Source organism: Pygocentrus nattereri, chromosome 28 (genome assembly GCF_015220715.1).
Source record: "Pygocentrus nattereri isolate fPygNat1 chromosome 28, fPygNat1.pri, whole genome shotgun sequence".
NCBI lineage: Eukaryota > Metazoa > Chordata > Actinopteri > Characiformes > Serrasalmidae > Pygocentrus > Pygocentrus nattereri.
In genome coordinates this window covers 11,246,614-11,272,675 of record NC_051238.1, presented here as the reverse complement: position 1 = coordinate 11,272,675, position 26,062 = coordinate 11,246,614, and the positions used below count along the sequence as shown (strand labels likewise).

Here is a 26,062-nt window from a genome sequence, read left to right as displayed (position 1 = left end):
AAAGCAGAATATTTGGGTGGGGTTAAGGTCCTAAAATGCAGTAAGTATATTCAGTCTCAGTTTCTGTATTTTATATGCACTTATTGGCATTGCCAGACAAATATCAGGACATCATCATGATGAGCATCAGATATCGCCATAGGTTCAAGTATTTCACAATGCTGAAAATCTTTTACACAGCATTGTATTCTGTCAGTTTTGGACTACTTTTCTACAGTACTTCAGAATAAGCAATAAAAAAAAATATATATATATATGAGTACATCAGCACGTTACGGAACATTATTATAAATTTCTAAAATTGGCGCAGTTGAATGGTCACCCTCAGATCATGCACATCTACACCTCTTAAAAAAAGCGAGAAAAAAGCAAGGGCAAAAAAGATGGTGAGAAAGTGAGAGAGTAAGAGTGAAAGCGTGTTTGTGTGGGTGTGGAGGCGGCAGCTCAGCACCAAAGCTTACCAGCTGTCTCTGCTTGGGTGGGAGCGCAGGGGGAGGGAGTGGCTCATGCACAGAGTCGCTGCTGCTGAACGAGTCGTTGAAGCCGTACACTTCCTGTAAGTGTCTGTTGCGCTGCTCATAGATGCTCTCGCTCTGTGGCGTCTGGTAGAAGACGGACGGCTGAGGCTCAGAGTAATCCTCCATAAACTGCATGTACTTCAGAACTGTGGGTGGACGGACGCAGTGTTAATGAAGCTCGTCACACGCTCACTCTCACTCTCACCTGCCATCTCACACAGATACATATTCACTTCAAATTCTCTCACTCACTCATACGAGGAGCATGATCTTAGATGTACACTTCACCCCAGAGAGGTCAAATTCTCAAGAGGACTGTAGAGTAAACAAGCTAACTGGGTGCGGACACACAGAGCTTTATAAATCCAAATTATGCTTGGCGCTTCTCCTATTAGTGCTGGGTCATATATCGTCTACAGTGGTATACAAGTACTGGTGTCACAAAACATTATTTTAGCTGTATTTACAGATCATCAAACATGAACAAAATCTTAAAGGAATGGTCTGATGAAAAAAAATTCACACATTATTCATTTAGCCCATATGTACTTCATGAGCTGTAACATGTTTGGTGTCCAAATGTTTGCTTCTTTAGTTTGAGCACTGGAGGTACCAGGCTAACATTGCTAACAAACACTATGTGTCAATGGGAGCCCATACAAAACTTCTCTCAACATGGTTGTACACACACACACACACACACACATACATATATATAATATGTGTATTATACACTGCTCAAAAAATAAAGGGAACACTTAAACAACACAATATAACTCCAAGTAAATCAAACTTCTGTGAAATCAAACTGTCCACTTAGGAAGCAACACTGACAATCAATTTCACAGCTGTTGTGCAAATGGAATAGACAACAGGTGGAAATTATTGGCAGTTAGCAAGACACACTCAATAAAGGAGTGGTTCTGCAGGTGGGGCCCACAGACCACTTCTCAGTACCGTTCTGCTTTCCGGCTGATGTTTTGGTCACTTTTGAATGTTAGTGGTGCTTTCACACTCGTGGTAGCATGAGACGGACTCTACAACCCACACAAGTGGCTCAGGTAGTGCAGCTCATCCAGGATGGCACATCAATGCGAGCTGTGGCAAAAAGGTTTGCTGTGTCTGTCAGCGTAGTGTCCAGAGGCTGGAGGCGCTACCAGGAGACAGGCCAGTACACCAGGAGACGTGGAGGAGGCCGTAGGAGGGCAACAACCCAGCAGCAGGACCGCTACCTCCGCCTTTGTGCAAGGAGGAACAGGAAGAGCACTGCCAGAGCCCTGCAAAATGACCTCCAGCAGGCCACAAATGTGCATGTGTCTGCACAAACGGTTAGAAACCAACTCCACGAGGATGGTATGAGGGCCTGACGTCCACAGATGGGGGTTGTGCTCACAGCCCAACACCGTGCAGGACGCTTGGCATTTGCCAGAGAACACCAGGATTGGCAAATTCACCTGTGCCCTGTGCTCTTCACAGATAAAAGCAGGTTCACACTGAGCATATGTGACAGATGTGACAGAGTCTGGAGACTCTGTGAAGAGCGATCTGCTGCCTGCAACATCCTTCAGCATGACCGGTTTGGCAGTGGGTCAGTAATGGTGTGGGGTGGCATTTCTTTGGAGGGCCGCACAGCCCTCCATGTGCTCGCCAGATGTAGCCTGACTGCCATTAGGTACCGAGATGAGATCCTCTGACGCCTTGTGAGACCATATGCTGGTGCGGTTGGCCCTGGGTTCCTCCTAATGCAGGACAATGTTAGACCTCATGTGGCTGGAGTGTGTCAGCAGTTCCTGCAAGATGAAGGCATTGAAGCTATGGACTGGCCCGCCCGTTCCCCAGACCTGAATCTGATTGAGCACATCTGGGACATCATGTCTCGCTCCATCCACCAACGCCACATTGCACCACAGACTGTCCAGGAGTTGGCGGATGCTTTAGTCCAGGTCTGGGAGGAGATCCCTCAGGAGACCATCCGCCACCTCATCAGGAGCATGCCCAGGCGTTGTAGGGAGGTCATACAGGCACGTGGAGGCCACACACAATACTGAGCCTCATTTTGACTTGTTTTAAGGACATTACATCAAAGTTGGATCAGCCTGTCGTGTGTTTTTCCACTTTAATTTAGTGTGTGACTCCAAATCCAGGCCTCCATTGGTTAATAAATTTGATTTCCATTGATGATTTTTTTGTGTGATTTTGTTGTCAGCACATTCAACTTTGTACAGAACAAAGTATTCAATGAGAATATTTAATTCATTCAGATCTAGGATGTGTTATTTGAGTGTTCCCTTTATTTTTTTGAGCAGTGTATATAATATGGGGGGTCATTCAAATTAACTGTCACTCTGTTATTATGGAGCTCTTAGTGGAGAAGCCTTGTTTGAGTCCGATTTGCACCCTGTGAACAAACAGTCATAACTCGGGAAATATGACGAGATATTTTGAGGTTTCAGAAAGAAGAAATTTCTCTACCATTTAAAACTGAAATGGAGTTTCTAGGTGAAAGTCTGAACATTCTGCCATTCATTCTTATGGGAGGTTTTTAATTTTTAAACTTAATTTTATTAAAAACTGCCAATCCGATCGACTCCCAAAATACACAGCACAAATCACAGCACTGAGACCTCCGAAACGCAGTTTGAACAGAGTCTGTATGTTAAGCGATTCGGGCTGTATTAATCGCAGAAAATTGTGGAAGAAGAATAAGAAGTATGAGAGATACTATAGAGCGCTTTATCAAGCCCTCTAATAAGAAGCCAACTTCAGTTTAGCCAAAGTCATTTTTCTTACACATGCATCCCACATACAACCTGCTGGAATTTGGAAAATATTACACTAATGCTGCCTCGAAAAACAAAGTAGACTATTTCAGATGCAATGGACTAGACAGGTGGGGGTTACAGAGTGACTGCACACTGAAACATCCCCGAATCTCAACTAAAAAGAGCTTACGTTAATATGGAGTGCACTATTTGTCCAGCATGTTATTTGTGCTTTTTTGCTGCATCCCAGTATAATGGTTATAACAAAACTTATACCTGAGGGAGGATTTCAACTGGGATAATACCCACTTCTAGTTTACATTCATGTACCTTCAAGTCTCCACAACCAAACCGAACACCTGGAAGAGGTTTGAGACAGCTCAGAGAAGTTTTGGGGAGGTTTTTAGGAAACAGATTTGGGTGATTATTGACTTCTAAGGTTTGTTACCACTGTTAGCTTCATGGCTGCAGCACTAAAATAAAAAAGCTAAATCTGATGAACTACATTTGGTGTAAGTGGAAAATTGCATAAATCGCATTTTCTAGTCAAACATTCCTTACTGCAATGTGCATAATGTGCTGGGTGCCTCAGACTGCATTTATGTCTGATGTCCCCTTCTGTATAATTTTAGAATATATATATATATATATATATATATATATATATGACAGAATGAAAGAATTCATGAGTGGGTCTTAATTACTGAATAATGTACGAGTGCAGTAAAATATCGCTGGTGTTGCAAGAAAATCTCATATCCTCCAGACAACTGCTTCAAAGAGGAGGAGGAGGAGGAGAAAAACAAATGAACCTTCCACTTCCACTTTTCCTGCCTAATTATCACAACGCTTCTTCTTCTAGTTCTTAGAGTGACTCCCAGAACTGTAAAATGAACACAGGGCATCATTTATAAAACATATACCCAAAGTGTCACAAGTGGAGATAAACACAGCGCTCCAGATGCACCCTCTGTAAACTTCCCTATGATGTGGCACAAAATCAATGTGCTGCTTATTACATCACCTCCCCGCCTCTCACCCCACCCCAAACAACGTCTGCTCCGAGGCCCATTCAGTGCGAGCTCATTTCCTGTGTGTCCTGGGTTACACCGCTGATGTATTCAAACAGAGATTTCACCAACAAAGGAATTATTCCATATGACTTCACACTCGTGTTGACATCACCATTTCCCAACCCCCTGGCTCCAACTCAGGGGCTTAAGAAAAGGAGACGAGTGGAAAAACAAGCCTGGCTCTTGCGTCATCTATGGCAAAAATGATACAAGAATTTTAGTGCACTATGCTAGTACTGACAACGGGGAGAGATTGTTCAATCTCATTAAGAGACTGTTCAAGAGAGCATTTCAATGTAAGTGCTAGCAGGTATTAGCTCTCAATGTTATCTAATACTAGGGCAAGTACGGTGGTTAGCAGTACTTCCAGGTTAGATCCTGGCGTGGACTGATATGGTTGGGCTGCAGGTTCTAATGTGCCTGGACCCACAGGGTCACTTTTATACATTCTATTATAGTACTTAAAACCAAATCACGCCAGTGCTAACAATTTAACAATGTTAATTTCTCCCCAGGATGTTTCTTTAAATAACATTTCAAAACACAAATGTGTGTTGCCCCAGCATTTTGATCATGTCTAAGAATCAACAAGGAGTGTAACACAAATTTCACCATAGCTATTTTTGAATAGTGACAATTTTAAAATAAACAATATAAATAATTGTGTAATAGTGTAAAAGTAAGCAAAAATGCAAACTATAAGGTTACTTTGCAGTATTTGATGAAATACCCGTTACAGGTTCATTTACTTTTGTCAGTCTGAGCTTGTGGCTGCTCCTCTGGCTGGAATGAGGGGATTTTATAACATGGTTCAATCACTTCCAGCAAACTGGACTCCACAGCCCAACAGAGGTGGACTCCACAACCCAACAAAGGTGGACTCCACAACCCAACAAAGGTGGACTCCACAACCCAACAGAATGGGTTCTTATTGGCTGCATGAATCTTGAGGGGGAAGAAGCTGTTAAGATTTGCATTTTCTCCATTAGGCTGATGATGGCTCTCTGCTATCTGTTAGCTTCTTAATACAATTTCTGTTCTAGCTTAAATGAAGCAGCAATAACACGTAAAAAAAAAGAAAAAGTTAAACAGCTTTGTGCTTCCTTCTCGCTCTGGTAACTGACACATTTGAGCGACGTCTTCAGAAATGAGTTAGCAGGTCTGAGGTATTAGCTCGGGTATCACCATTCAGCCTACCATGCCATGGTCATCACTACTGTACTTGACTAAGTAACCCTGCCACTTCCCACAGCCATGCTGCCAAAGCTAGTTTCCTTACACTGATTCCTTACACTGGTTATTATGTTTAGGAATTTAATTGACTGTAATAAAAAGCACTATAGATATCATTACGGTTATCGTGCATAATTTAGTGTAACATATAAAGCCATTCAATTCACAGTGCATGTTCTCCCATTTCCTGTATCTAAAAATGTAATATTATCATTGTCTTGTGACACCTCTAGTACGAAACTAACATTATTTGAGTGAATTATTTGAGATTCCTGTTAGTTTTGCTGTAATTTATGAATCCAGCAGTAATGTCACGCATCTCCAGTCTTTCTCGTTTACTTTGGTAACTCTCATTTTCACTGTTCATTTTCAAATGTTATGGTCTTTAGGAACTATTATTTTTGGGTAAGACTCACTACATCTACAATTTACATAATCTACAACTACATAACTACATCATTTTTTAGGCCATTACAGCCAAATTTACTCCTTGGTCATACTCACTGTGTCTACTCTTCTTTTCAGGTAGAGGTGGAGGACTCTGAGGAACGAGAGCATTCTCTGAGGCGACAAAGTCTGTCCCGAACCCCGCAGGGTCGCAGAGGGGCATAGGTGTGATAGGGGTGAACAGGGGGAAGGGTGGCACCTGCATTTCATCATCAGGTACGTTATCATATTGGGAGTGGAGCCGCTCAAATGTAGCACGAGAAGTCAATCCATCAAAGGGGGTCGGAGGGTTACCACTACGTCGCTTCTTTTGAGGCAAAGCCGGAGGTGCAATGATGTGAGAGTGATGCGGGAGAGCAGGTTGAAGAAGAGAAGGTGAGCCATACGGAAACTGGCTGGGACTGGAGGACGACTCTCGATGGGACTCAGGAAGGGGGCTAAGACAGCCTCCTGTAGGGAGAGGGATCTGATCCACAGTGGATAAATCCTGACTAAGAAAGTCATAGTCAGGGTCGTAGCTCTCTGCTGTATCTAAATGAATAAAGAGGCAATGGAACAATTAATATACAAACACAGAAGTATGTCATCTCTATAAATTACAGCACAAATCTGGCCATACATCCAATTTAGACAGTTTTTACCCTCACCCCAGTCAGTCACCCAAGACCCTTAAGGTGTCTGAACTTTGCTTCTATAGTTTTACACTGGATCTACGAAGCTAACGTAGACAATGGAAGCTTACATTCATACACTATAAAGGAGGAGGAGACAAACCATTAGTGTGTACTCAATTATGAATTATTTTAACTATGATTTGAAACATGAGTGTGGCTTTCAGTTTCGCAGTTACAGGTTTGTAACCGCCATTCAAAGAGATAGAACACTGCTCTTGTTTGACTAGACATGACTGCCCAGCAATGTCAAATTTCTCCCTGAGTGGAGAGATTTTCTTTTAAGACTATAAGTGGATTACATCCCACCAATTTGTGCTGTGTAAACTGTATCCTGAAATCATTACACTGTTGTCTCAAACTGCCATGGGCTGTTAAACACATAAACTGGTCTATTTGAGGCGAGTTAACAACTCGAAGCACAATGCTGAGGACTCTCAGCTTCGATTACTGGAAAACTACAGACTAAACATGTCTTGTCTGACAGACTGCATTTGAGGTAAGGGTACTCTTAATTTTTTTGTCAAACTATTGCTTCAAACTTCCAGGCCTCACCTAGTGTCTCACAGCTAGTGTTGCGAGAGCACTGTCCACTGTCCTGCTCCAGCGAAGACAGCTGCTCATCTGACCTGCTCAGCTTGCCCATGCTGCCACAGGGAGACACCCGTGGGGACTCCCCTCCGTATGAGTGACTGCCACCAGAGAAACGCCTCTGTAAGGCATCTGCTTCATAGTCCTTGGGATAAAGATGTTGGTGTTAGCTCCAGAGCACAAATACAGGATGCAAGCAACACACAAATTCAATGTAATACATATATGTGTACACAATGTCACTCCACCTAGTGGTTCCCTGCACGTCTGTTCCAGTGTTACAAGTTTCTCAACTCAGAAAAGGCTTACTAATTACCTGATTAGTTGGATCAGGTAAGTTGAGAGCAGGGAAAACACAAAAACACAAAGGACAGGGCTATGCCAGGTTCAGGGCTGAAAGCCACTGTTTCACTACACTGCTTGACAGCACTTTTTCATGGCTATGCTTTCTTACATTTTCTTCTGTGTGTTAGAAATTCAAGTCCAATTTGAAACCAACAGATCAGAGATCAATACTTCTGCATTAACTTTGTGATTGTGATTTTTTTGTCAAACAAAAAAGTTTAGTTTTCACTTAAGTTTTCACCTGTCTGCAGATGCCAATTGGAAGACTGGATCCACTTGTGGTGCGGCTCATCGGCGCGATGACAGCAACTCGCGTAGGAGATGGAGCTGACTGACGCTTCTTAGGAGGAAGAGCTGGGGGACTGGAAAAAGGGAAAAAGAAAAGTTAAATTCTTTGTTTTAAAACAGTTCATGGTTACATAAAAAGGAAATCACAGCTGTCAACAACAAATGTGCCCGTCATCACATCACATATTAATAAGAACAATGTGCCCTGACAATGTATGAAGACCACAAAAGAAGCTCTGACACAAATACAATATATTCAGTCATCAATCATCTTCTATGTGATAAAATGCTGGATAAAATGCAGTTTCGCTGTAAAAGAGTGGTGCTGAATATGGCCTGTAGTTATGCTAATTACTGGAAGCAAATTTACAGTACGATTCACACCACAATACGACACAATGAAGTAACACACCAGATAGAACAGCCAGTTCTTGTCAAAGTTCACCTCAAAATGTATTTTAGATAAACACAGCAGTAGTGAATACATAAATAAGTTAGGAGACGCTTCTAGAGATTGCATAATATCTCCAGTTCACTCTGGGGGGTGTGACACAGTACAAGGCAGCAGTGAATAATTGTACAATAAGTGTAAAATTAAGAATGAATAACAAAATATTCACAAATGTGCCACATATCACAGTTGGATCATTTTGCATTTAACAGTGCTACAACAGCAACAGCGCCATGAGAATGTAAAGTGCTTATGGCTAAGCAGAGTCACAGCAAGCTACAAACTAATGATTAAAAATTACTGCTGACTAAACCTTTGTCTATCAAATTTAAACTAACTCACAAAGAACTAATAAAAATACTTAATTCACATGCAGGGTCTCAATGGCAGATTATAGAAGTTTGGATTCCTGAGTGAACAGTGGGATTTAATCACATTCTCCCACATTCAGGGCAAACGTGTAGTCCACTGCACTATCTACTCTCAAAAATAACAACTGAGACCAAGATAGAAACCTTGGTCTCACCAGCAACTTGAACATTAAGACAGAAGTGCATTTCGGTATTCTATTACTCCATCAAATTTAAAATATTAATGTATAAATAGTAAAATACTGATACTTAGGTCACTGCACATCGATACTAGCGATGTTAATGATTACTGATTAAACATCAATCAACAGCCACAGAAACTTTTAACAAAGGCTTTCAGCTAAAACGTTCAATTAATTTCCAAAACACAACTGATGCTTGAAATTTTATTTATTGCAGGTTCCTAATTCAACCTGAAAAGAATTCTTAAACTGTACACGAGAGCAAAAGACCTCAACTTCTGGTAGCCCTATTTAGACTCCACTTCATTTTACCCAGTAGCAGTAGTAGTAGTAGCAGTAGTATTGTGTGGTAGGCTCCATTACCCAAAGGTGGACGAAGTACACAAAACATGTACTTGAGTTAAAGTAGAGATGCCCACGGTTAAATATTACTCCAGTAAAAGTAGAAGTTCCTCCCTTTAGACCTCCACTTGAGTAAAAGTACAAAAGTAATTAACTTCAAATGTACTTAAGTATAAAGTAAAAGTACTGAAAGATTAATTATGACTCTAATGTCCTGTTATCATTTTTGCAACAAGAATCTTGCTTCATGAACTCATTTCAGGTGAAAATTCTCCAGCGTCTCTCTTGGTAAACCAGTCTTTTAATAGAACGTCATTAATTAGTGATGCTGACGTCTATTAAAATGATCATAAGCACAAGCACACTGAAGGCAAACAGTTTCCATCAGGGAGAACCGAGTGGCTCTGAAATCACTTTTTACAAACAAGCAAAGTTTCAGTTTAAGATTTATTTGTAATTTAGTTACAAGTTCAATAAAAACTGGCTTTAAACACACGATCACAAATAAGTTTTCCTTTACTATATAGATCTGTAGGTCTCTGTCCATAAACATAAACTAACCAAAACTACTATAAAATGAATGTGTTTGTATGAGCCCTGCGATGGACTGGCGGCCTGTCCAGGGTGTATATATGATAATACTTACTTATCATGTTGAAAACTATCGTGATTATGATATTGTGTCATCATATTGCCCGCCCATACAGTTCAGTCAATTCTGAATCATGCTTGGTTGGTTCTAAGAAGCACCAGAAATATATGTGGCTTGTATGTGAAAACCCCACTCTCCTCCTGTAAAGGATAGGGCTGGTGATGTATTGAGAAAACCCACAGTGCCCATTCACCCAGTGCAGCAGACACAGTGATGCCACAGCAACCACAAGAGAGCAGCAGGTTCCACTAGTATGTAAAGAGCAAAAGGGGCACACAAACTCCATTCAGTACTTACAAAATGAAATATATTTTATTCAACGTGTTTATTAAATGGCTAAAGTCTCTAAAACCCATATTCATATTTGCCCCAATGGTCACTGACTGATACTGAATGTTTTTCAGTGCTCAACAGAACATCTACTTCCAGGGTTTGAAAATGAAACCAGACTCACCATATGGCTGCATTTTGAGACAGCTAGTGAGCCAAAAGCAGGAAAATAAGCAAGCTCTGCCATGGCAATAGACAAACAAACAGCAAAGTTTCAGGTAGAGTGAGCTGCTTTTACTCTTCAGTCATGAAAACCTGCCAAGCTCTTTCCTACAGAAGCCAGCGAGGCTCTGCTTAAAATTCCACTCCTGTCTATGTAAAACAAAGGCCTTAATATGAACCGTGACAAAACATACTTTCAAAAGTAAATGTTCGTACAGGATGCGGTGGACAGCCACATTTCACACCACACACACACTTCATACTAAGTCTACTTAATCCTCTAGTGTCCAGACTTGGTATCAGCCACTTCCTTCGGTCTCCCCCCACCCCGAACCGCTTTCTCTCTACAAAACTACACAGAGCCTGGCAGAACCACTTCTCAGAAAAAGGTCTGACAGAAAACATCAGTTTGCCAGAGGAAGTGGAGACTGTGTAGCCGTGCCTCTGCTGCACCCCTACGAAGACCTGAGTTCTGAAGAAGCACACTATTTATAACAGCCTCTTTCACACCTTCCTTTTTCGACTTCTTGTAAACAATGAAATTCAAACAGCGAGAGCAGATGTAATCATCTGGAGACGACACAGCTCAGATATGATAACAGAAGCTATACCAGGCCTCGCGGTGCAATGCTGACTCAAACTGTCTGCTGAAACTAAAAAGCTCTCTGCATGCATTCAAGTAGAAACTGAAGTGAACATTCCCCTCCTCACTCTCACCATTACATACAGCAGCCTACATTCGGGTTTCAGAGCTGGTACTGAATAATTTACAGTAGTTATTGAATAACAGGCCTTAAATCACTGTAAAATAGTATAGAGGGATGTAGGGAGGAAATATAACTTAAAAAAATAAATGTAACAGAAAATGGCACAGAAATGTTCCCCAACTAAAGGCACAATGTACGTGAGGTTATCAGACCAGTGACTTGAAGGTACCCAACAGTTTTTCTGAGAGTGTAATGAGATAGCAATGTAAAATAGGATATCATTTGTTAATATTATTACTAACATTATTCGCTGCCGCCCTCTAAATGTGTTACTACCCAACATCAAATAAACCAACATTACTCACCGCCGCCCTCTAAATGCGTTACTACCCAACATCAAATAAACTAACATTACTCACCGCCGCCCTCTAAATGCGTTACTACCCAACATCAAATAAACCAACATTACTCACCGCCGCCCTCTAAATGCGTTACTACCTAACATCAAATAAACTAACATTACTCACCGCCGCCCTCTAAATGTGTTACTACCTAACATCAAATAAACTAACATTACTCACCGCCGCCCTCTAAATGCGTTACTACCCAACATCAAATAAACCAACATTACTCACCGCCGCCCTCTAAATGCGTTACTACCCAACATCAAATAAACCAACATTACTCACCGCCGCCCTCTAAATGCGTTACTACCCAACATCAAATAAACCAACATTACTCACCGCCGCCCTCTAAATGCGTTACTACCTAACATCAAATAAACTAACATTACTCACCGCCGCCCTCTAAATGCGTTACTACCTAACATCAAATAAACTAACATTACTCACCGCCGCCCTCTAAATGCGTTACTGCCTAACATCAAATAAACTAACATTACTCGCCGCCGCCCTCTAAATGTGTTACTACCTAACATCAAATAAACTAACATTACTCGCCGCCGCCCTCTAAATGTGTTACTGCCTAACATCAAATAAACTAACATTACTCGCCGCCGCCCTCTAAATGTGTTACTACCTAACATCAAATAAACTAACATTACTCACCGCCGCCCTCTAAATGCGTTACTACCCAACATCAAATAAACCAACATTACTCACCGCCGCCCTCTAAATGCGTTACTACCTAACATCAAATAAACTAACATTACTCACCGCCGCCCTCTAAATGTGTTACTACCTAACATCAAATAAACTAACATTACTCACCGCTGCCCTCTAAATGCGTTACTACCCAACATCAAATAAACCAACATTACTCACCGCCGCCCTCTAAATGCGTTACTACCCAACATCAAATAAACCAACATTACTCACCGCCGCCCTCTAAATGCGTTACTACCTAACATCAAATAAACTAACATTACTCACCGCCGCCCTCTAAATGCGTTACTACCTAACATCAAATAAACTAACATTACTCACCGCCGCCCTCTAAATGTGTTACTGCCTAACATCAAATAAACTAACATTACTCGCCGCCGCCCTCTAAATGTGTTACTACCTAACATCAAATAAACTAACATTACTCACCGCCGCCCTCTAAATGCGTTACTACCCAACATCAAATAAACCAACATTACTCACCGCCGCCCTCTAAATGCGTTACTACCCAACATCAAATAAACCAACATTACTCACCGCCGCCCTCTAAATGCGTTACTACCTAACATCAAATAAACTAACATTACTCACCGCCGCCCTCTAAATGCGTTACTACCTAACATCAAATAAACTAACATTACTCACCGCCGCCCTCTAAATGTGTTACTGCCTAACATCAAATAAACTAACATTACTCGCCGCCGCCCTCTAAATGTGTTACTACCCAACATCAAATAAAGTAACATTACTCGCCGCCGCCCTCTAAATGCGTTACTACCTAACATCAAATAAACTAACATTACTCGCCGCCGCCCTCTAAATGCGTTACTACCTAACATCAAATAAACTAACATTACTCACCGCCGCCCTCTAAATGCGTTACTACCCAACATCAAATAAACTAACATTACTCACCGCCGCCCTCTAAATGCGTTACTACCCAACATCAAATAAACTAACATTACTCACCGCCGCCCTCTAAATGTGTTACTACCCAACATCAAATAAACTAACATTACTCACCGCCGCCCTCTAAATGCGTTACTACCCAACATCAAATAAACTAACATTACTCACCGCCGCCCTCTAAATGCGTTACTACCCAACATCAAATAAACCAACATTACTCACCGCCGCACTCTAAATGTGTTACTGCCTAACATCAAATAAACTAACATTACTCACCGCCGCCCTCTAAATGTGTTACTACCCAACATCAAATAAACCAACATTACTCACCGCCGCCCTCTAAATGTGTTACTGCCTAACATCAAATAAACCAACATTACTCACCGCCGCCCTCTAAATGTGTTACTACCCAACATCAAATAAACTAACATTACTCACCGCCGCCCTCTAAATGTGTTACTACCCAACATCAAATAAACTAACATTACTCACCGCCGCCCTCTAAATGCGTTACTACCCAACATCAAATAAACTAACATTACTCACCGCCGCCCTCTAAATGCGTTACTACCCAACATCAAATAAACTAACATTACTCACCGCCGCCCTCTAAATGCGTTACTACCTAACATCAAATAAACTAACATTACTCACCGCCGCCCTCTAAATGCGTTACTACCCAACATCAAATAAACTAACATTACTCTCCGCCGCGCTCTAAATGTGTTACTACCTAACATCAAATAAACTAACATTACTCACCGCCGCCCTCTAAATGTGTTACTGCCTAACATCAAATAAACTAACATTACTCACCGCCGCCCTCTAAATGCGTTACTACCCAACATCAAATAAACTAACATTACTCACCGCCGCCCTCTAAATGTGTTACTGCCTAACATCAAATAAACTAACATTACTCGCCGCCGCCCTCTAAATGTGTTACTACCCAACATCAAATAAACTAACATTACTCACCACTGCCTTCTACAGGTGTTACAGAAGGTGACGTGTTATGTTTTTCCCTTTCCCTTAGTGTATTATACAGATGCATGTAAACAGTCTGCAAAGCAACAAAGCTAAAAAACATGCCAGAGGAAGTAACTCTCTCCCACATAAAGCACTTTTCTCAGCTGCCTGAAATGTCTCCTTGTAATTCGAGCCCTTCTCCTTTATTATAAGACGACATAATCAGGAACGAAATCCTTATGCCAGCTTACCGGCAAGCTTGAAATGCTCTCACACAATGCATAGCAACTACAGGAGGCAGAGAAGAGTTTGTTCTGACTTTCAGGATCGGACTCTGGCTCTGCAATGCCACTGGAAAAATACCCAGAGCAGTTTTCAGAGCTGCTCAGGAAAGAAGGGTTTGCTGGAGGGGGGTTTTAAGTCAAAGGAATCTTAACAGAGCTTTCAGACAGGGAGTGAATAGAGTTGTATAGTATGAGAAAAATGTGATATTGGAACATTTGAGCATGCAAATCTATCCTAATAGACCCTAGAAATGAAATTACGAGCACTGAAAATGAACATAATGGGTCTTTAACAGACATCAAATAAACAAATATTACTCACGTCTGCCCTCTAAAGTTATTAAACACAATAAATATTATGCACCGCTGTCCTCTAAAGACGGTACAGGGGTTAACAGTCAAAAGTTGGAACTTTTATTGTTTCATAAGACTGTTTCTTTTTTTACTTAAATGTATTTGCCTCAAAGCAATAGATAATAATAATTTGCATTCTGCTGTTGCGACAAACACAGAACTGTAAAAATATCAACTGTGGAAAAGAATTGCAATCAGTTCAAACAATACTGAATGGACAATTATTTCCCTCCCTAAATAAATAATAACCTTAAATTTCGCTGCAAATTAATTCACAGTAGAAGTCACTCTGCAGTAGCTGAATAAACAAACTTGTGACTAGCCCATAAAATGCACTGAAAACTACAATTGCCACAATCTAGTAATACGACAAAGCCGTTCCTATAACGTTTTTCACCAACTTTCAAACACTGGAGCAACACAATTAAACAAGCAGTGGTTCCTGTAGCTTTCCCCAAGGTCCTTTGGGATCCATGTGCGACCAGACAAAAGTGAAACTCCACCCGGTATGTTGGAAAAGTGTTACTACAAATGTTTTGACTGAAGTGTTAAACCCCACCCGCTGACGGAATTCAGCAACCGCTCTTTTTTTTATTATAGGTTTTCAATCAACAGTTCTCTTAATGTATAGAAGAAATGTCTGTGATGATCAATGGTACACGGCAGATTCACAGTAGGAGTTAACACGGCATAATTAACACTGAAACACCATTCACAAACAAGTCTGGCCATGTAACCTGCTCAATTACCCTAATAAATGCCACAGGTTGGCTCACCCCTTCTATGATAGCCAGAGACAGGGAGAACATAAAAAAGGGCTGTAATCAGAGACAGTTCTCTTACCAGTGCTCAGGCACTTTGAGTCCAGGTAGTGGAGGTTTGGGAGGGGCCACTTCCTCAGCTGGGGGCACGTCCGTCAGGGCCTCGGTGGAATGGCTCAAGGCAGAGGAGTTAGTCAAGTTCTCATCTTCCGTCTCTATAACAGGAGGCTCTGGGACACTGTAATTATCATAATTATGTTAGCACAACATTAAGAATTTATGAAGCATGTGCCTTCTGTAACTTGAGCACCCTGCATGAAAATACTTCTTTATGGGTGCAGATTAAAAGTGATTCTATAAGTGTTTTTGCATGTTTGTACAGAAATATATAAGATCAAAACAATGACATTTATTGCATTCTGAATCCATTTATACCATTCTAATTTAATTAAAGCATAGAAACCAACACAATTACAGACATGTCAAATTTAGGCCGGACCTAAAACCCTGTTATCCCCAAATATCCTGTACCTTTCTGAGCTGGTGACTGATGGCACAGGTTTGGCTTTGGGAGAGGTCGGTGAGGGATGCTCTTGTTTCTCCTCTATCAGCTTCACCAATTCCTGCATGAAAACACAGATAGTGTCATGAATGGACGTACCACAGCTCACAGCACAAATTGGACTGAACACAGAGTGGACGATGCTTCCCGAAGTTTCTGCGTAAACTCAACAAGGGAACAGGCACAAGTAATTGACAAAGCAGGGTTCTGGGGTAAGCTTTCTTTAAGTGGAAATGTAATACGAACTTTTTTATTCCTTCTGTCAGTCAGAGAGGATGTCCAATTCGACAACCAGATCTTTTTCTACAAGGGTTTGGCAATATGACAATATTTTTCATTATCATGACCAATTATGTCACAGTTTAGTTAGAAAGAGTACAGTCCGAGTACAGTCCTTTTTTATTATATTAAGTGCAGTACAGTATATGAAATGTAAAATACAAATCGCTGTATTCATAGTTTTTGATTGCAAATTTTTTCCTTGTAGTGCTATATTGTCTGTTCCAACATATCAGGTGTCAGAAAAACAAATATCTTAACATACTGTGAACTTGAAGTACAGTGACATTTTTGCCATTTTGTCCAGCTCTCACCCAAACCCTTAAGGAGTATTTGAACAACATTACGAACCATAATTTCCAGTCACATAACAAGTATTATGTTCTTTTTCTGCAGTTTCCCTCATTTCACCCGTGTTCCTATATTTTATCTAGTTAATGCAAAGTATGTTTCTATGAAGAGAGTCTGGCCTGCATGCTTAGCCAATTCTTACTGTAATACCTCTTAATAGGTTTACACTTATTGAAACAGTGTTACAATATAATGCAACTTCTGATGAAGACAAATGATAAATAATATTGCTACCTTAGATTATTTTGAAATTTTAAATCTGGGCTTCTGAACGAAAAGCTATTTTGGAGCAGAAAGAGTGGATTCCTATTGCTGTACTGAGCTGACTGATCTGACTCACTGAAAAGGGCCAGAATGCCCATCACTAGCTGTGCATGTGTGCAGGCTGCTTTCAACTGCATGTTAATATCAACCAGCCCTGATACTGCAATCTTTACAGCACGCCTACAAACTTCCCCCCAAGTTTTAACTTCTGAATGCAGTCAAATAAAACGTTCCATTTGGGAAATTCTTAATAATGCCAGTCAGTAAACAGCAAATAAGTAGCTGAGCCTGACACTGACTGTTTCAATGATGTTGATTAAATTAGAGTTTCTCAACCTTTTCTTCCACAAGACCGTACTGTTTACAACTATAAAGTATAGCGGCCCACAGAAAAAGTAAAATCTACTTTTTTTTAATATATATATAGTTTTTTTCTTAATTTCTCACACTGAAAACCTGGGCCTGAAAATTGGGGCCTGAAAAAGATCATATTGTCCATTTCACTTCAGTCACAGAAACCAAAATTTGGAGTTATGTTAAAAAAATCATATGTTTACAGAGATTTCAAAAAAGAAGGAAAAAGTTAGAAGTAGATGTGACCTGATTTTGGAGCTGCAGTCCATCACGTTTTCACAGAAAATACTCCTGTGGCTCCCCCAGAAGCAAACGCTTGGTCTGGAGAGTCTCTTTAGTTTTGAAGGTTTTAGCACCTCATTTAAAATTGAACCTCACTTAACCCAGTGGGCATCTTAGCATTAGCATTGCCACAATCAGCAATAATAACAACTCGTTCTTGATTTCTGTCATTAGTTTCTCAGTTTAAGTGTACCAAAAATCTAATGCACATCGTCGCTATTATTTTAAGGCTATTCTGTCGTTTTTTTTAAATCAGCTCGATTAAAACAACATGAGAGCAGTTTGTACAGAGTCAGATGCTAAAACAGGCAGATTATACTGACTGTATACAGCACTGATGTGCTGGTAGAAGAGGAAGGTAACCTCTTTTGATGAATTTCCTCATTTGAACATAAAATGCGTTCCCACCAGGAGTGAACTGAACAGGGTTCGGTCAAAAGCAGACAGAGACTTGTGGGTTTTACTGGAATGGTTCAGCTGCTTGATACAGACCTGAATACAAGTGGAGTATTCACTCACTTCAAAATTAAGCAAACTAAAGGGACACAATGCCTTGAGGAACCTCTATATCTCTGGGTAATTGTCTGCAGTGTGCTCCCGCAGCTGCCTGGTCTCAAACTTATGACGTTTAATTAGCCTAGGTCTGCAATGTTTTCCTTTATACGTCCCTACCGGCCCACTACGAACTACTGCCTCCTCCTGAGTACAGGCCTGGGGACCACTAGAGGGGGCTGCAGGGCCCACTGGTGGTCCGTGGCCCATAGGTTGAGAAACCCTGATTTAAATGACTTCGGTGAAATCATTTAGCAGGTCAGGCTTTTAGTGACATACATGATGAAACAACAAAATTACACCTGGTAAATGCTGCATAATAAATGTAGTATAAAAACATACGTCTTCCTCCCTAAGGGACTGGAAATTCAACCATTACTCAAAAGAGTGAATAAATGATAAAAGGCTTTACCTTTACACTATCCAGCACTGCTTTGATGATAGTAGTGACAGCCCCAATGGTCTCCTTCTCCTCCAGGTTAATTCCTTCCAACATCACCTGATCGGACCAGTGGATGAGGTTCCCAAGACTCTGATACACTCGACTGAGACAGGACTGCACAGACGAACTGGGCAAAAAAGGACACCAGGATTAGACCATGACTGTAAAGGTAGGGTAGTACACTAGCAAAACTTCAGCGCTAATATGTCTGAGACCCACACTCCAAAATGAAGAAAACACATGTTTTTTGATAAATCTTGGATTTAATGTGCCATGTCATTTTTAATGATACTAGCATAATTCACACTGCTACTTTTCACACAAAAATAAAATAGGAGTATCCACCTGTTCTGAATCTTGGCATCAAGCTGCGCAAAAGGCAAGACAGCCTCCAGTACTTTACTGGCAGAGCCAGGAAGCATCTCCAGAACTTTCCTGTCCACCGCCATCTTATCGATTATTGTCTTGAAGTAACGCAAGGCACTAACCACCTCTTTCTCCTGATCGTCCAACCGACTGTGATTCTAAAGCCAGAAAAGAAAGAGAACACTTTAGTTCAGCACAGAATGCAGTAAACATAAGGACAATAATTAGTGTCCAAGTATTGCGCTTTCAAACGTACCTTAGTGATAGGCTGCTCAGCAGTCTTGACACTTTGACGCTCTGGTGGAGGCTTAGTTGTTTTCTTTGAAGGCGTCCTTTTGGTCTTGGGGGAATGAAATTTGTCTATCAGCCTCATTGTGAAGGATGACAAGTGAGAACGTTGGGAGTCTGAGAGGAAAAAGAGAGGAGAGAAAGAGAAAGAAGAGAATGAAGAAGAGAAATAGAGACATCCTCAATAAAGGATTTTATGACAACTGGCAAGTTAAGGCAGGGAAGGAAATCCTTCAAAAATTCTGCATGATAAAATTTTTAAGTAGGAAAACAAAGTTTACTCAGAGCAGACTGATGCTCAGTTTTAGTGAAACTGAGTGCCAGTCCAAATTAAAAATAGTTCACATCTGTGGTGATGGGAGCCGGATATCCAAAGCTGACTGCCTCTAAAAGCCATATCAACACTGGATATTACATGGATTTTTTATTTTTTTTTGCAAATACACTGTCTGGTGCCTGAGATTTGCTTCACAATAGTTTTGAGATAAGCTTTTGGCTTAAAGTCTAATGTGGCCAACCTGGCTGACTATTGTGCTTCCAAACTGTCAATAATTATTCATTTCCAGCTGATGACAGAAACAGCTCAGGCTCAAACAAACAAACATTGCTCACAGCTGCCCTCTAATGGTTGGTTAGTGTAGTGGTTAACACCTCTGCCTTCTACGCTGTAGACTGGGGTTCAATCCCCACCTGGGCAAACACCTTACACTACACCAATAAGAGTCCTTGGGCAAGACTCCTAACACTGCCTTGGCCTCCCTGTGTAAAATGATCAAATTGTAAGTCGCTCTGGATAAGAGCGTCAGCCAAATACCGTAAATGTAATTGTCAGAAGTTACAACATTACATAACAACTGTACCAGGACTAGTGAAAGTGACATTATCATTAATGTATTACATTTATAAGACTCACATTTGAAGGCATTTCTTATGGCATTTGTGTTTGAAGAGGTAAAAATGTTAAATATGGGGCATTTTTACAGCTTAATTTGACACAGAGTCAAGTCGAGGACAGAACAGGTAAGGACAAAAATATGTTAATGAGAGAAGCTACTCTTTGGTTTAAATCATAAAAGCAGAACAGTTATTCACAGTAATTTAACAATCTAGTTCCTATGTGTCTGCCTGCTGTAGCATGTTTACTACAGGCCTACTCCCCTTTCTATTAACCAAGGTTAACTCAAACAGAGACATGTGAAAGGCTGTAGGCTGTATCTCCGAACTCCTCCCAGCATGTAAATACAGGAGCTGCTCTGTGCTTAAGAGTAATGTGATATTACAGCCTTTTATGCTCTCTGGGAATATGCAGTGAAGAGGAAAGAGAGCAGGGCCTTGCTGTACAGTTAAATCCTCTTCTACTGTGAACTGAATTGGTCACAGTGGGACTGGCTCAAACAGCTTGAGCCGAAGTATGCCACAGAGGAATTCTGATGATGCCACCATTGTATGGAGGACAAAACCATTTAGGGGAAATTTCCTCAACACTCGCGTCTGAAGTGACACAGGGCTTGAGGTTAGCGTGGGTGTTCTGTGGAGTTTCATGTCAGGGCCCACATATAGCACCTCAGAGCAAGTGTGCTAAACTTGGAAGAACCCACATACACCTTCAGGTGTCAGTGCAATATTACAATATTAGAACAAAGTTTGTAATGTGAAATTAAACGAAAACAGACACTTACGGTCAAGTCACTAAAAGAACATCTCTTGTATCTCATATATTGTCTTCATCAAGTTGGACCATTGTGTTTAGAAACAATGGTCTTTATCACACTAGTGTAAACTATCGCACAAAAGGTTCTACACACACACTCACTCAGCCCATATGCTCATGTCCTTTTGCATGCAAGAATAGAACAGGTTGATCTTGACAAAGGACAAAGGAACATCATCTCTGGACTAACTGTGCTTTTTGATAACACCAAATACAGTTTATTTAAAAAAAGGATATTAGTAGCCCCCTGGTTTGAGGATCTGGCTGACATATTAGGGCCCCCCTGTCCTGGAAACCAAAGTGACTGCTTATACTGCTTATAGCTAGAAAATACCAGGCATACGGAGGGTTTTTACCAGACTGCATTTACGTTTGTTACAGTCCGTCCTAAAAGATAAGCCTTTTACAACTGCAGGGACTGTCCCTGTAAGCAAGACTGTCCCTACTGTCCCTAAGACTGTCCCTCTCTAGGCCTTAACTGCAGTATAAAGTAGCTGAAATTCAAACCATGAGCCCATGAATGGTAGACCTGATCTCTCCACACTAGGTCAAGAGAACCACAGCGAGACCTTGCCCAGGCTCTTCAATTTAACACTTCTTTTTAACAGAGCAATAGAAGCAGCTTTTGTTCTGAGCCACACCGAGTTATATCCTGGTAGAGCAAATGGCTGCACCCACAGATGTATGACAAACTGTGGCATTAAGCTATTGGAAGGGGTGGGAAGTCCTTATCTCACTGATCCCTCAAACCTATAAGACCGTTCTTCTTAACAGGTGAAATTACCCATGACGACGTAACTTCCTGATGAAAGCTAATGGTAAATGAAGGAGGAACTGCATTTTGCGTCTTCCACCGAAACAGAGGAAGTACTCCACAAAACCTTCTAAAATAGGCTCTGACTTCTCATTTGTGCACTTTCACAGACTCCGCTAGATTTGGTTTCGTTCACTTAAAAAACGCGGCGTTTTCTACAGTTACATTCTGTCCAGAAATACGGACCTGAGCTCATTTTTAAAGTGCTCACTTTGGTCACTCATACAAGACACCTACTTGGGTTCTTCAGCGAACTCAATACCCAAAACAGAAAGCAGGAAAGCAACCAGAAGACCTACTAAGGCTAGCATTAGCACTAACAGATAACTGCCTTCAGTATCAGTGTCAGAATAACTGGATATAAGATCAGCCAAAATAGCTGACACAGCTAATCTGAGCAAAATTCTTGCCCTTTAATGACCTGTAGCTTAAAGTATCCACGTTATTACTGCCTTATCAATAACGTCGTAAAAAACGACATTGTTTATTGCATTTTTTTTGTGTTACTGAACCAAAAAGTTAGGACTGGCACAGCCTTAAATGGGTCCTTCACTATGTGAACATTCAGTGAACGTAACTCAAGCTTTTCTTCACAGGGTTCTGGAAGAAGGACGAGGTGATATTAGCTATAACCTGAGCTCATCCAAGGTGAGCGCTATTCCCTTTTTAATGTTAAATTTGTGGGAAAGGCTGGGGGTCTTAAAGTCCCAAGTCAGCTACTGCTCTAATCCCGGCCTCGTGACCTGTGGGCCAGAGTCGACCCGCGCGGATTTAGCCACCTAACCACATCATCTCACCCAGAGAGAAAACAAATCTATGTTTATAGCGTATTTATAACTCCTTCCTTTCAATAGTACATTTTCGATGTATTTCAACCACAAACTACAGTGAGATGTTATAAAAATTAATCTTTAAAACTCACATGTCTTTATATATCGCCTTGTCTTTCTAGCCTTCTGCCCACCACAAACATTGCACTTTGGTCTCCCAAGAAAGACAGTTTGGGCACACCGAGTTTCACAACAGCTGGGGTGACAAAACTTGCAGCAGCTAAGCGGGACACTCAAAAGACTGCTTCAGAATCATGAGCTATCATGAGCAACAATCCTCCAGTAAAGACTTCAACCACTGTTCAGGGCCTGCTGATCCCCCCATATATGACCCTTCGTCTTCAGGCTTGGTGATTCATTCAGCTGGGTCAGACAGGCAGGTCGCTCTCAGTGGGCTGGGGCTGCGCTGACAGCTACAATAAAAAATACAAACCTGTTTTTTTACTGTTTATCCTTCAACTACAAAGCAAGAGGTTTGTTTAACTGCTTGCATTACTAGCTACTCCAGCACAAACCTGGCAACCTACGAAGCTGGAGTTGGCTGCCTATTCGCCAGACTATTGTTCGTATTTTCCCGTTCCACCTTAAACATTTACATTCTGGCACCTGATGCTGCACCATTTAAGGTGGAACGGAAAATACTGAACAAATACAGAATAGGTAACGTTAGGCAACTTCAGCCTAGTCTCGTCTCACCTATGAAACCACAGCTGGAATAAAAATAACCACCAGCCACCAAACCGGACACAGCAGAGCACGGACAGCGCGCAGTGTCTGCCCAGCAGACTAGTCACTCACACTGCCTGGGGTGTTTTAGGTGAACAAGGTTACTAAAACGACTCCGAGGCAGCCAGATTGACTCATTCAGCCTGTGTTTGCTTTGCTCAGACGGCCCTGCCGTCCACACCCACCGGCGGAGGGACAGACAGTCTCGCCGCGCCGAGAAAGCGACCGAAACAACCGGCTACTGCCCGTCTGGCGGGGCCGCTATTAGCGAAAGCTAACTGCCCTACAGCCACACAGTCTAGCTTATGTGACTATTAATTCGGTTTGAGCTACACGAGTCAGCCCGTTTCAGCGCTCTGTGAAGCTCAGAGTCACCGCTGTCCACACCGTGGCCTTCTGGATCGAGGCGAGCGTTAGCTAACCTCGTTAGCCAGACGGCTAACAACACTCGCTTCAAGCCCCCGTCTGCACGCGCGCGGCTTACCCTGCTTACTGTCGAGTTTCCCAGACATCTTCGACACAGATGCGGCCCGCGGTCCTGCGGGAGATTCGGCGCTGTGGTGGTTTCTTTCCCCGTTATTCCAGCATCGTACCCGGACTCTCTCTCTCTCTCTCTCTCTCTCTCTCGTTCTCTGTTCGCTCTGCTCCTCCTCAGCCCGTTCTCTCCTGTCTCCGCTCACTTTCTCCTCCATCCAGCCAAACCGCTCAGCCCGTTATTTCAGTGCAAACAGCGCCGCCTCGTGATGGCAGGAGGCGCTGCAACATGAAATATCATGACCTGCGGCCACGCTTTCTTCACGCGCAGAGCCGCAACAGCATTCACGTTACAAGCTTTTAGCTATTTACTGTTACATGCGCTCGGGTCCGGAGAGGCCATGATGTAGTTATACTTTTCTGGATTGTTACCTTGAGATAACAAGTTAATTATCTTGTGATCTTAAGATACCAAAGTTTTTATCTTGTGATAACAAGTCAATTATCTTGTGATCTCAACATACCAAGTCTGTTATCTTGAGATAACAAGTAAATGATCTTGTGATCTCAAGACAACAAAGTTGTGATCTTGCGATAACGAGTTAATTATCTTGTTGTCTCAAGACAACATAGTTATGTTGAGATAACGAGCAAATTATCTTGTGATCTCAAAATACCAAAGTTTTTATCTTGAGATAACAAGTAAATCTTGTTATCTGAAGATATTAAGTCTTTTATCTTGAGATAAAGAGTAAATGATCTTGTGATCTCAAGACACCAAAGTTGTAATATTAAGATAACAAGCAAATGATCTTGTGGTCTCAAGATACTAAGTCTGTTATCTTGAGATAACAAGTTAATTACTTGTAAATTATTTTGTGATCTCAAGATACCAAAGTTGTTATTGTGAGATAACAAGATAACAATCTAGTAAATTATAACAACAGCTCATGGCCTCTCTGGACTTTCGTACAAGTCAAATTTTGATTGTATTTTCCTTTTTTTGTAGCAGCATAAAACACAGAGATAACATAAATAAACACGAATAACAGAAACTGAATAACAGCATAAATACGTTATAATGACAGAAAACATGGATGAATATAATGAGATTTCAGTGTGTTTAGTAGTGCGTATATATGTGCTGTATAGTCTGCAAAAGTCAGAGCCCCACCCGTTATTTAGCTTTATTAATTAGTAATCTGCAAAGATATTTGTTTGCACGTCCGAAGTTCAGTCCTAGAAGTTGGTTCATCTTTTTCTGCTTCTCACGATCCCAGCAATCCCAAACTAATTCAGCGTTGTTGTGGACTCTGGGGTGGCAACTCCATAGCTCTGAGAACACCAGCAGACTCCTTGTTTGATTTGCAGATTTTCTGCTTTTCTACTAGGGCAGCTACACATCCTTTCAGACCCACCGCGCTGAGCTGCCTTCTCACGGTGGAAGGATGGACAGAAACACCTGTGGATTTTTTCAGATCTGAAGTAAGAGTGGAGCTCTAAAGCTCTCAGAGATGAGAACTTTAGGTACTGGTTATCAGATGGGGACAGTTCTGGCGGTCTACCAGGCCTTGCATGGCTGTTAGGCGTCCTATTTTCTGTATAACTTCTAATCGTTATTTTGAACTCCAGTGTTGTCTGGAGATGGAACTGAGATAAAGTTAAAGAGAATGGTCGAAGATGCAAAACTTTAAAATACTCAATTCTCCATTTTCTTATTGGGACCAAAATGAGACGCTTCCGGCTCCGTGTTCAGAAACAAACTGTAGCCTATGTACAATGCCCTTGGAAAGAACTGGGGTTATTTTTCTTTGTTTGTTATTTTTCAGGTATCTTTAAGCTGTTGGAAGTAAAGATGAAAAGACAGACATGATGCAGCATTTCACCTCAGGGTGTTTTTGATCATATGCGTTTTATCTTTTTGAAATAATGACTTGGAGTCACACATTTTAGGGAAGCACAAGCGCTGGGATGCATTAATTTAAAGTAAATGTTGGCCTTATAGAAGTTAATCCTGGCTGCACCCTCTTTGTTTGTAATAACCACGTTGTTTTATATATGTTGTCTTCTAAATAATCTGCGTGTATGTTCATATTCTACACACCTCTATATGTAGAGCATAGTATGCAGGGTGTAGTATAGGTATAGTATTCAGGGTAAGTACAGAGTATGCATCTATATACAGTTCAATGTGCATTTTAAGTATGTAGTATGCATTATTATGCATTATTATGCATTATC

General features: G+C 41.3%; 1 protein-coding gene across 3 annotated transcripts in view; it reads right to left on the bottom strand.

Moving 5' to 3' along the window:
- The window catches only part of rapgef1a (Rap guanine nucleotide exchange factor (GEF) 1a), a 44,096-nt gene extending 20,061 nt beyond the window's left edge, over positions 1-24,035 (bottom strand). For all 3 annotated transcript variants that reach the window (XM_017716114.2, XM_017716115.2, XM_017716116.2), the window contains exons 1-10: positions 23,832-24,035; positions 19,235-19,383; positions 18,958-19,136; positions 18,583-18,739; positions 16,058-16,149; positions 15,609-15,764; positions 7,882-8,002; positions 7,260-7,440; positions 6,091-6,564; positions 462-664 (exon numbers count right to left, since the gene is read on the bottom strand). In XM_017716114.2, the coding sequence (XP_017571603.1) occupies positions 462-664; positions 6,091-6,564; positions 7,260-7,440; positions 7,882-8,002; positions 15,609-15,764; positions 16,058-16,149; positions 18,583-18,739; positions 18,958-19,136; positions 19,235-19,383; positions 23,832-23,859 (1,740 nt within the window). In that variant the 5' untranslated portion in view covers positions 23,860-24,035. The remainder of the gene's footprint in view (positions 1-461; positions 665-6,090; positions 6,565-7,259; positions 7,441-7,881; positions 8,003-15,608; positions 15,765-16,057; positions 16,150-18,582; positions 18,740-18,957; positions 19,137-19,234; positions 19,384-23,831) is intronic.
- Positions 24,036-26,062: the final 2,027 nt, after the last annotated feature.